At 43.7% G+C, this 12469-nt stretch overlaps 1 protein-coding gene across 2 annotated transcripts in view; it reads right to left on the bottom strand.

The window, feature by feature from the left end:
• LOC138516875 (uncharacterized) overlaps positions 1-12469 on the bottom strand; it is a 90139-nt gene that overhangs the window by 60705 nt on the left and 16965 nt on the right. For both annotated transcript variants that reach the window (XM_069632323.1, XM_069632324.1), the window contains exon 2: positions 815-1658. In XM_069632323.1, coding sequence (XP_069488424.1) covers positions 815-1658 — 844 coding nt within the window. The remainder of the gene's footprint in view (positions 1-814; positions 1659-12469) is intronic.

The raw sequence follows: 12469 nt of genomic DNA, 5'->3' as shown, positions 1-12469 counted from the left end.
GTATAGACCACCGACCTGATGTTCTTTACCGAATAAGGATGGGTTTTCATTTTGAGTGGGTTGGTTAAAACCTATCACTCTTGAAGCATGTGACCAGCATAGCACTGACACCTATCTGATATTATACCACATTTTATTAAATGATTGTCCTTGTATGTATAATTCACTTTTCAAGTTACGCAATAGTTTTGAGAATTGTATTGTCAGCTCTTCATTAAAACAATTTAAACTAACAAAATGTATTTCTTCGTGTTCATAGGCAGAAAAACACCTGCTTGTGACTTCATTTATATGTACAAAAACAGAAAAGTTGAAATTAGACAAATGGTTTCTCCAGCTTCAGCAATATTTTCATTTTACCTAAATGCAATTTGCTAGTTTAATAGCAATTGACCATTTGTAAACTACTTATATAAATGTAACTTTTGAAGGAAAATATAATTGCACTTGCAAATTCAGAAATATGTTTTTATGCATTTTAGAGATATTGAGAAAATGTACTAATATGCTTGTTTCAAACAGTTCTATTTTGCCTGCTATTTCAGCCCAAACAATCCGTTGGATTTAGAAACATTTTCATTTTGGCCATGAAATATGGAGCAGACATTCTGAAAGCAGGGGCTGAAGGGCTTTCCGGGGGAGGAGACTTTCGCTAAATATTAACATGAACAAATGAGCTCCATTTCTCATATACATTTTGCAGAGCGGTTAAAACAAGATCGACAGGCCATTTGATCGAAATTTGGCTATAGCAAGAGTAATCAAGCCCACATGAAGCTTAAGATGAACCCCACAAAAACATTAATGTACTTACTTGAAGGTGGCCTTTAGTGTACTTGTGCCATTCTTGTTATCGTAGAGCTGCTCTTTCACCAACACAGTCTCCTTGGAGAGGACCTTACCCAGTTCAGGCAGGAAGTCGATGCTCACAATCTCCGCGATAGTCTTGTCCGGTGCGAAAGCCATGACCTTATAATTCAAGTAATCGGAGCCCAGGTTTTGGGCTCTCTCCACCCACCCATCATCCGAGAATGTGGGAGGTGGTGCTGAGTACAGTACCCCAGTATTATGGACAGCCCACATGTTACCGTCATAGCTAACACCATTAAAATGGGTATACTCATCCCAATAACGTTTTCCAACGTTTGTGCTGTGTACAATCCATGTGCCATATGGAGTTACTGGATAAGATTTCATGATTTGCTTTTCAAGAATACCATACAGCATCTCCTCATGGTCAAAAAAGAAAGAACTGAATTTCTGAAATCCACGGACTCCTATTTCTTCGGCCTCCTTATCGAGCCAGGGCACATGCTCATTCTTCGGTTCAGCCCCACAGAAGAATTTCCCCTCTTTGGTCACAGCATATAGTTTGCCTCCTGGACTGAATAACAGGAACTTGAATATGTCCCAGCCACTCCTCCCAATGCGTTTGGCATCATCAAACCAATTCTTTGTGGCAATGGAGGGCATTGGTCCCTTGTAGAGCTCTCCGCCACGCACCACAAACAGCTTACCCTCAGGGCTGAAGAAACACATGCTGACATTTTCCAGTGTACCTACGTGGTGGGCTCGCTTGTGGAAGTTGTCATTTGCAGAGGATGGAGGGAGGCCGACCTTACAAACATTGTCTTTTCCTAAAACGAAAAGAAGAGTCCCTAAAATGAAAGAGAAAAGAAACCCCAATGTTATTTGTGGATTTTTCATGGCATTATACATGTATCATGTGAACAGGTTTAAGGTCTGAAGCAATTTAAGATTAGATTGTGAAGGCACAGGATGAACTTATCTGAAGACTCTTGTAAGCGAGATCACTATATTCTTAGCACACTGGAAGAAACAGCAGGCCATTGCTCTTTCTTCATAGAATTAGAGGGTGGAGGGATGTCCATAGTCTGTACTGCTGGAAGGTTTTTGTCTAGACTTGGTCACACAATAACTGTCAATCCTGGACTGTCCCAATTAGAGTCTGGTAAGAGAGCTAGAAGGGACTGCTTCACCAGCAGGTGAAAAGACCTAAAGATCACAATACATTCTTCTTCCATAGGGCGCTGGCCCACACCTTTGGTGCCTGGTACAATAAAGTGCTATCCCTGTTCTCTCTCTCTCTCACTCACACACACACACATTTGTTATCACCTTCCTTAGAGCTGGGTGCCTCGCCTCAGTCTTTACTTGGCTTATGGAACTGTTATTACAGTTGTTTCAATGTGACATCTATTTGCAAATTCCCAGTGGCAGACCATCATAGGGGCATATGTTTTGCTCTAAATAGCAATATCCCAAGGCGCAGCAGAATTTTCTAGTGCAGTGACCCGCATTGACTCTCCAGGTATTTTGGACTACAGCGTCCATCACCCCTAGTCAGCATAGTCAAAGGCAAGAGATCATGGGAATTGTTGTCCAAAATATCTGTAGAGTCGACAATTGCAGACCCAATATGCATTTTATCAGCAGAGTAACTAGGAAGGCAAGAAACAGTGAATCTATTTATATTTATATAGCATTAGCTGAGGCAGTGGTATACCTTTCATAAATGCAGCCCCATGGCCACCATGACAGTGGAGACTGAAGAGATAATCATCAGGCATCATCTTGTTTAAAGATAAAGGGGTCTCATTACGAGTCTGCCGGTCCGGGAACTACGATACCGGTAAGCTTGCCGGTACCGTAGTTCCTGGACTGGCAGACTACGAGTTGTGCTCTCGGGTGCCTGTGTGCCCGCTAGGTCAGACCTGGCGGGCGCACAGGCACCCGCGAGCACAACTCGTCGGATGCACCGGCACCATTCACGCATGGTGCCGGTGCATCCGGCTTCCCCAGTCCCATTGAGCCCTATGGGGCTCGAATAGGATTGGGGAAGAATTTTTTCCGGCGCCCTGGAATGGGCAATTACCGGGTCCGCCAGGGTTGTAATACCCCTGTAATTGCCCATTGCAGGGCGCCGGAAAAAAAACGACTCCGGCGGCAGCCTTGCCTGTATTGTACAGGCACGGCTACCGCCAGGGTCGTAATGAGGCCCAGTTTTGGCTATGTTATTCTCCACATTCTTTTTGTACTTCCAGTTCAAAGTAACTCCTGTATTCCTACATCTTAGGTCAAGCAGTAATGCTTTTTCTCTCGGGAGGATAGCTCAGAAGCAACGTGCTCACCTTGGAAACAAGGCGAGACAGAGCAACACAGGTTCAATCCTGCGCTTAGAAACCTTATGGTGTTAAGCACGTTATAAATAACCTATCATATCCCAGATTCTGGGACTAGAATAAGAGTAGACTGTAGGATATATGGTGTCCCCAAAACCTTGGTGTCTGCCCTCTATACAATCACAGAGTAAATAATGCTTTAGATACTATGCCTTTAAGAGACCCAATCTCTCAAGAGATAGAAAACCAGTCAGCTGCGTCAAACTGAGTCAAACTCCTTCGTTACCCATAGCCGATACTAACTCAGGCAATTTAGACAGTCCGCTCGCGCAGCAAACCACACAGATATCATACGTACAACAGATTTTCATATGGTACATGCACAGAGAGCCTGAACAGACATCAGATGCGCAAGAATTCTTTCTACGGCACTCGTTCAGTGAGTCCACTTACTAAATTGACCCTGCATTTATTTTCTGTCCGAGCGAAGGCAAAAAGCTCATGCATAGAAATGGCACCAAACTCAAAAATAATTTTATTTTGCTCCTCTTCTTGGAACATACCCGCAGAGCAAGAGAACCCACTTCGCAGAATTTTTACACCAAAAGGCGGCCCTGAAAAGCCTGGGCAGAATAGGGGAAGGAGCTGGAACCTATGGTGGTGTCCCAAACATTTACAGGTTTAGCCTGGCCACAAAACCGCAATCAAAACCAGATGAAGCAATTAATGGGAGTCAATCACAGCCCCTCACTTACCCACATCCATAGCACAACGACTTGGGCTATGGTAATAGGGCTGTGAACGCCCAAAGTCCAAGTCAGGCAGTGTGTGTCTTTGGAATTGGATCTGGGAGCAGCTGTTTGGTGGGAGTAGGCAAGTGAGGAAGAAGAGATGTTGGCTAGCCAGCTCAGGTGTAGGATGGTTTGAAATACCAGACATCAAGGGGGAGGGTGGTTGAATACATCAGGAAAAAGGTGTTTTGAGACATGAGGAGGTTGGCGTGAGAGATCAGGAGGAATCTTAAGTTATCCATTGGAGGATAGAAGAGAGCCTGAGGAGGGTGTGCAGGAGTCTATCCTGGCCCTGGCTAGCAAGATGGGAGGGCATACTTGGCCCGGGGTAAGGCTGAGAACCTGACCAGAAGGCGTTAACCTATGGTGGGAAAAGGGATTAGCACATCTAGTGGCAGTGAGATGAAGCAGGACCAAAACAGGAGTTGAGATGTGGCGATACCGTAGAAGTGACCAAATCCAATGGTTTCGAGGAAGAAGAGACCACATTGTTATTTATTATTTTTACTGGAAAAAAAAGTTTTAAATAAAATATATGTAGGGGTATCAATAAAGGTAGGGTGAAGAAGGGGGCGTGGCGGTGGTGGTCTCCGCCCACCCTCGCAATAAAAAAAGTAGTAATTCGGTCACTTCAATCTTTCGAAAACATGAATTCGGGCAAACCACCTATATCCGAGATGTGATGTAGGGAGAGGTCAGGACCCTAGAAAACAGGGGAGATCGAGCCTTCATAACCTCACCTGTGGAACCAGGAGAAAGCTAAGCCTATTGGCTCTGGTTGTAATGTTGAAGAGAAGTTCTACTACTGCCATCAGCTTCTGGCAGATGCACAAATAAATCTACAAAGAGTAGGAGTAACCCCCAGCATCCAGACACAAGCGGGAAGAGACCCAGACACAGTCTACCTCAGACTCCGAGTGCCACAAACCTTGTGAACCTTCTGTTGGCCCAGTTATACTGTTGGAACTATTGAAACAAGAGTATCCTCACACCTTATGTTTGCTTTTGACAGAGGAGAGAGCTTGTGCATGTTAAAAGAAATCTGTTTTAACCTAAGAATTGCGTGCAGCCTCTTTAAGGGTTCCCTTTGGCTACATGACACGCTATGAACCTACTTATTCATTTCTTTGATTTTATACACTAGAAGTTGCAATGCAAAATAATCCAGGGCGGCAACAAGTTAGGCTGAGGAGGACATTTTTGTTGCGTTTCAAATGGAAAAGAAACTGGAGGAAGTGGGGAATAAGAATCAGTCAAGATTCCTGAAACTCCAAAAGCGCTGGATGAGTCAACATAGTTCCAAGCTAACAAGAGGTGTGGAGAATTCATGGAGAATGTTATCGACATTCAGCTGGGATAAAATAAAGTGTTCAGTGTCTGGATAATTTGACTGCAATTTGTTGTTTTTTCGAAATGTCATCTTGTTTACTTTATTTCGACAGTCGTCATGAAAGCAGCAAGATAAAATACAGTAACATAAATAATTGTGATAAGATGAATTCATGTTAGTATAATAACATCAATTCTTATTTCAATAATATTTGGAAACATTTAAGCAGAAAAACACACAGTTCAAAACGGAATCTAACAGGTTCCCATGTGACTATATTGTAGAAGCACTAATGCTTTTGTCTCTGCAATGCCATGCTTTATAAATATAACTGGAGACAGAAAGAAAGATCTTTGGTTCAGAGGATATTTACACAGCTGCAGAGCATCACTAATACGTCTAATGTCCAGCAATTTCAGCAAGCGCATCAATAAGGCAACTCTCAAGTCCCTGTATAGGGGACAACACAATGCAAAATGAAACAATGTTTCAGAGACTCCCTCACAGAGCGGGCAGCAGTGATTGGATGCAGCACTCAAGGCCTTCTTCACACACCCCCATTGGTAGAATGGCAAATCTGGATCTCATATACGAGGACCTTCCATACTGTGGATGTATGAGATCCAGATAAGGCTCGGAATCAGCCTACTTACTCAGTTGAGAATCTACAATGGGGCAGTCGTAGACAAGATCCTTATAAAGAGTCCTGATCAAAGATTGTATTTTGCCTTTGATACTTATTGGAGTGTTTCAAAGATCAATTAGATGTTGATTATTCAATATTCTCTGTATGCATCTACACCAGGGCAGTGATGATCCCCATTCATGACTCAGAACATCCTATGGACCAGCCCGAAATTTGATTAGATTTGGCGATGACCAGATTATGATCCAAAACAATATCAGCTGGATCGGCACCGGGGTCACCATGCCCTACCTAAGAGAGCCACATCATTGGTTTTCCTCCCCCCCCACCAGGAAATAATGTGTGCTTTTGGAGGGGAGTTGGTTCCTGGTTACCAAAAAAAGACTACAGCTACCAGAATCCCTTGAGAGCAATTGAGACAAATCTGTAACATCTGAAAAGACACCCTCCCTGAACAGTGTTAGAGATATGAAAGCACTTGGAGGAGAACAGCACCTTGAAATGCAGCAGGTATTCAACACTGGGAACTAGAGTGTGCGCCTCACCCTCCCTCTTTTTCTCTACATATGGATTGCCAATTCACAAGCTTCTTCGTCCAGCCTAGCTCTAACTGAGGACCACCATTGGTGTACACTTTGGTAAACATAAGAGCTTCTTGAAAAATACATGTATTACAGCTCCATGTGCATCGCAAAGAGTAGATTTTGCACACTCAATTTTTCTGTCCCAAGAGCAATTATTCATATTCCTAAATCCAAGGTATCTATATACTGTTACCTGCTCGGGCAGGATGTCCCCAATTGAAATTTATAATATGGGCATTGTTTTGGGGCTGTGGAGTAAAAACCATGTTTTTGGATTTCGTTAAATTAATGTCCAAACTATTAACCTGGCAGAACACATTACAAAGTTTGCACTGCTTGCAGAGACCGGATGGCAACATGCAGATAACCACTGCATCATCCGCAAACAGTAATAGCAAAACCCCATCAGCTCCATAGGATATCAGATCGACAAAACAGGCATAAAGATATTAGAGAGATATATTTTTGTAGGATCAGGCGAAATATGAAACAGCCTGGCAATGGGCAAACTGCACTTTTAAATGGTCTTCAATGGATCAAAATTATTATGGACTTATTTAAGTGGGCTTTGTGATTTAATTAGTATATCATTGGGTACACCACAAGGGAAAGGAATTAGAAGTCCTTGTTCAAGAGATAGGTCAGAGGTGGTGGTGTAGAACACTCTCTGCGAAGCATCCAGACGGGTTCAAGCACACTTGATTACCGTGCCTGAGCAATCATCTTTGGGGAACAGCCCCCAGAGGCCCCCCTTTAGGATGAACTTGTTGATAGTGCAAAGATAATTTGCCTCCCAACAATGCTAACAGTGATGGAGAGTGCTGTATTTACTCCCCGGGTTCTTAATTCAACGTTCCTCGAACTTCCTGACTTGCAAATCAGTGTTTTTCTTATCTTTTGCTGTGCCCGTTTGTTTGTATTCATTGTGCAGCCTTAATTCAGTGCTGCGCTGGGAATCTCTGTTCAGTTCCCTTGTGTTGCCTGAGCAACCGTCACGCTGTGTGAGCAATTCTTTATTGGGCCTGTGACGTGTTGCATTGCTTGGCAACGCATCTCCAAGCTTGGTTGGAGGAGGAAGAGGCGTTACTGAGCGTTGCGCGTCTCTTTGCTTATGATGGAGGCGGTCACTTGCGCAATGTGACTCGCATGCGCCTGACTGTTTGTGGCACCTTTCCTTTATTTTTTCATTCATTTTGTCTCCGTAGCTCATCCACCAACCCTCTCCTTCACACGGAATCGCGCCCTTCTCACCTTGTTGCTGGCGGCGAACCCTCAACTCCTCCTCACTGCACTATAGTGACTGCTGCCTCAGGGAGGGACCTCTGCGTTTTTCTCCTTTTCTCCATTACCCTTGTGTGGAGCAGCTCCTCGTTGCCACTGATAATGATAGTTTATTATATGTATATAGCGCCTATACACAAAGTGTTTCAAAGTGCTTCAAGGCAAGGGAGGGAACAAGGGAAAAAACAATGACATTGTTACAGGCCATGAACAGTAAGGATGTGAAATTAACTATCGTACTCGGCCTGACGACATTTTAGATAGTGCAAGAGCTAAGACATAGATAAGGAAGGGAGGGGGAGAGTGGGAAGGAAATGGAAACAGATAGGCGACTACCGTACTAGGCCTGACGATATTTTTGGTAGAGCCGGAGAAAAACAAAAGGTGAGGGAGAGGGGTGCAGAAAGGGAGGGGAGGAACAAAACAAGCGACTATCATACTAGGCCTGACGGCATTTCAGATAGTGCTGGAGGGGGGTGGGGAGGAAAGAAACTGAAATGGGAGGCTGGAGGAAACAGACGAAGTTGCTATCATATTAGGTCCAGGGACAATTCTGATAGAGTAAGTGCATAGAAGAAAGTAAGGGGAGGAGATAGGAAAAGGGAGAAGGGAAAGGAGAGGAGAATAGAGAGTTAACAGTCAAAAAGAGTGGAGAAGCAAGAGGGGAGAGTGAATACAATTGCAGAAGTCAATAGTAACACATAATGTTGCAAGCCAGGATACAAGATTAAGATGGGAACAGCATGATTCAGGGCCACCGTGAGTACAAGATGCAAAGGAAGTCCAGCATGAGAGTTGAGAAAGGGTGACGCACCATGAATGAATGAAGTCCATAAAAGTCAAATCCAGCATTGGCCACAAGACGGTGATGGTGAAACCAGAATGTATCAGGACATACTCCTGCAGAAGTAGGCTTGAGTGGGGTGAGGGAGCAGCCGGGTAGAAGAATCAAGCAAAACAGGCAACACCTGTGTGCAAGAAGGGGGGGCACAAGGGAACATCACGGGGGAACCAGAGGGAGTAACACATGTTGGTGCATGCTTACCTGCTGTCTGAGCAGGGGGTCGGGCCCTGGGTCCGCCTGGTCCCAACAGGTCCAAACAGGAATTGCCCTTTTCTTCGTCTGCCCTTCGCTTAGGACGCCCGGGCGAGAGACGCCCTTGATCTAATAGTTAGGAGCAGGAAGGAAGAGGCAGGGCTAAGAAGGTGGGTGGTGCTTTCTAAGTGGTGAAAAAGAGCGTCAAACAGGAAGGCACCAGGTGGGCGGGGCTTACTAAGTGGTGAAAAAGAGCGGCAAACAGGAAGGCACCAGGTGGGCGGGGCTTAGGCCAGGTGACCTAGATCCACTTGCACCTGCTCCCCATCTGCAAAGGAAAAGAGGCTGGAGGGCTCCTTAAGTAGGGAAAAAGAGCGGCAAACAGGAAGACACCAGGTGGGTGGGGCTTACTAAGTGGTGAAAAAGAGCGGCAAACAGGAAGGCACCAGGTGGGCAGGGCTTAGGCCAGGTGACCTAGATCCACTTGCACCTGCTCCCCATCTGTGACCCAATATAAGACCAAAGTACACCACACGGGAGGTATGTGTAACCACAGGTTTATTGAGTATAACTCAGAGAGCAGCAGGCACCCAGCCCAAGCCCTCCTTTAACCGTCCTGTGTTTGCAGAACCACCTGGGTTCTGGAACACAGTGAAACATACAGAACATAACAATATACTTTATAGTTGAGATGCCTGGGATAGTACCCAGAAGCAACTCTCTGATGTACATTTTGTGGCAGATAAGAACACTAAATGGACAGTAGACATCACTGAAGCAGTGCATGATGGAGGGCATCATTACTACACTGGGAAAATGCCAATCATAATTTATATGTGAGAAGCTTTAATTACACCAGTTTTCAATACAAGGGAGCTCATATTGAGTTAATGGGTAATTAGGGGGAATGGACATGTACATTTACCTGCTGCCTAATGTTCCTCATTTGCATGTCAGAGTGCAAAAGGGGAGAGTAACATGTTAATGCTAATGAGACCTAAAGATGACTATAGCAATCACAGATGTATATGTTTTTACTCTGTTAGTACCCTGTACAAATGACGTGATACCTGGGGGTCAGGGCATTAGACAAATATTAAAATAAATAAAATAACTATTTGAAAATATCTAGAGCAATTCTCAGGTAATTATGGGGGGATAGTTCAAGCAAATCTCAAACACATAGGGGGTGATTCATGGAATTTGTGCACCGAAAAACGGGGATTTGTGCGCCATTCTGCCCGCAAATCCCCATTTTTTAAACAGGGATTTGCCGGTAGAATGGCACACAAATCCCGGTTTTTCGCCGCACAAATTCTATGAATCAGCCCCAAAGAATTTCCAGGGAATTCATCCTAGTCAAACTTTGCATGTTTTCCCAAAGTTTGAGAGAAGAGGTTGAACCTGGCCTCTATGGAAAACACGGATGAGCTGAAACTCCGTACAGACTATGATTAGCGTTTAAAGAGGCAGGATCTGCTCATGCTTGTTAGAGAAGGGATTGTAAGAGACACAAGTGGTGTGAATTTCAACTAGGATAAGAATTTCATTAACAACTCAGACTCCTGTAGAAAGTGGATATCAGTGTGCATTTAGGGCTGGTGCGTACTTCAGCATAGCATATACTTTAGTAATGATGTGAGATAATTATGAGAATTCATACAAACCAAAGAAAGGACAGCTTGAATTGGTTACACATCATTACATAGCATAGCATAGGCATAGTGTGATTTACTATAGGGCTAACACATTAACACTAATCTCTAACATACTCATTATTAACCGCTAAGATCTAACCCAATAATATCATTAGTGATTAGAAAGGGTGCAAACTTAGGGTGCAAAACTGGGTGGTGTAGATGTACATCGCAGGCACAGACTCTGAAATTCTGTTTAGAAATAAAATGCAGGAATTAGAACTGCTTTTGCGATCGGGAAATGAGGGCGAAGAATTCTAAGAATAATTCTACCCAAAGCAGGCATTGTTTGAGCTGCTAGCGCAGGAAGCCAGAATGAAAATGTTACTTGTCGATTCCGGGTCTATTGAACCAAACTCTGTACAAGGGTGACTGTAAAAAAGAATAGGGACTTCCAGAAATTTCCAGAAGACTTGGTACTTGCAAAATGAAGGGCGTTACCATGCTCAAGGTTGAACATATGTGTGTGCTCTGCCAAGTTGGAGAATTAGAGTCCTGCTTTGCTGATCATGGAAGAGAGTTTTTTACTTGGGGTGAGAGGAGCCAGGCTGAACTTGCTTTTGACATGAATGCATTTCATCATTTCTAACAGATTGTGGAACCAGCAAGCGCTTCAAAATATTTTCAATGTTACAATGGTCCAACATTGTGTTTATTTCTGTGTGTTTTTATTTTGATCTACAGACAATCTATAAAGTGTTTATAAACTAACAAAAACTGTGCATGGATGGATTTTCTTGGTGTGGCATGTTTATTTTATAAGGTGTAAAGGGCAGTGTTTGGTACAATAATAACTGCAAAAACAGGATAGAATCAGAGTGCCCTACATAATTACGAAGCCCAGTCATGCCCTTAGTCAGTGCCCTGAATAAAAAGGATACATTTTGCAGTGAGCTGATCTCCACGCTAGGAATCAGAGAAACACATAAGACTGCACATCAGATTGTAGAGGCCTGGAGATAAAATATCAGACAGGATTTGTAGGATAGTTAGGCTAGAGTAGACCTAAATTGATAATAGGGTGTTAGGAGGGTTTTTCAAAATCTCTATCTGGGATAAGACTTGGAAAGGCCAACCTAGGGTTAACAATGTTTCTTACAACCTCAGCTGAGCAAACACACTCCCCTACGTAGCAATGACCAAGCAACAAGGCTGAACTAAGGAGGAAGGTGGCACTGTTGTATAGTACATTTAACACTTAGCGGAACAGGTAGGTAAAATACACACATAGGTAAGTTATAAAAATAACAGTCTTTAATTAGAGTACTACACCAAGGCACACATTATATTGTATAAGAACAAATACAGTAGGACATATATCCAATTCATAGTTAGGTCACCTGCTACGGCTTATCCTTTACGTAAAACGACTTTAGCATAAAACACACATTAGATGCAATCTTTTAAAGTAGGAAAAAGTTATGTTATCTCACAATGAAGCCCACCACCATATAATAACCTTTAGAATTCCAGCCCTAGTCTAGTCAAGTCTATGTAAGTCTTACAATTGTTCCAAAAGTTTCCTGAGGATGGAGATGAGTAGCCAGGAGGGCACTCTCAACTAGGGCAGATAGAGTACCAATGATTATTTAATGGAGGACACTTTTAGCAATGCAAGATAGGTTCTTAAGTGTGCTTAAGTCCAGTTCCTGTGTGAAAAAGAGCAACTACCGACCTGTGGGGGTCTTGTGGAGGCCGCACAGAAGTGCCATCCTGGACAGCACTGCACTGGGTCAGTCCGGTTTAGCGCTAAGGTAAGCAGGACTTTATACCAAATGCAAACCCAATGGGGAGGGGACCTGCTAAGATATAAGCAATCCCATATACCCTTTTCCCCAGGAAGGTTAGGAAAGGTCCCAGGGGACAGAAAGTCGCTGGGGGAAGCAAAGCTGTGACAAATTTGATCCTGCCTCGCAGGAGTATAAGGGTGAGTCGGGGTAAAATGGCCCACTCAGCCCTCA

Source organism: Ambystoma mexicanum, chromosome 6q, assembly GCF_040938575.1.
Source record: "Ambystoma mexicanum isolate Mex_15411 chromosome 6q, UKY_AmexF1_1, whole genome shotgun sequence".
In the NCBI taxonomy this organism is placed as follows: Eukaryota; Metazoa; Chordata; class Amphibia; order Caudata; family Ambystomatidae; genus Ambystoma; species Ambystoma mexicanum.
This window is presented reverse-complemented; position numbering and strand designations above follow the sequence as displayed.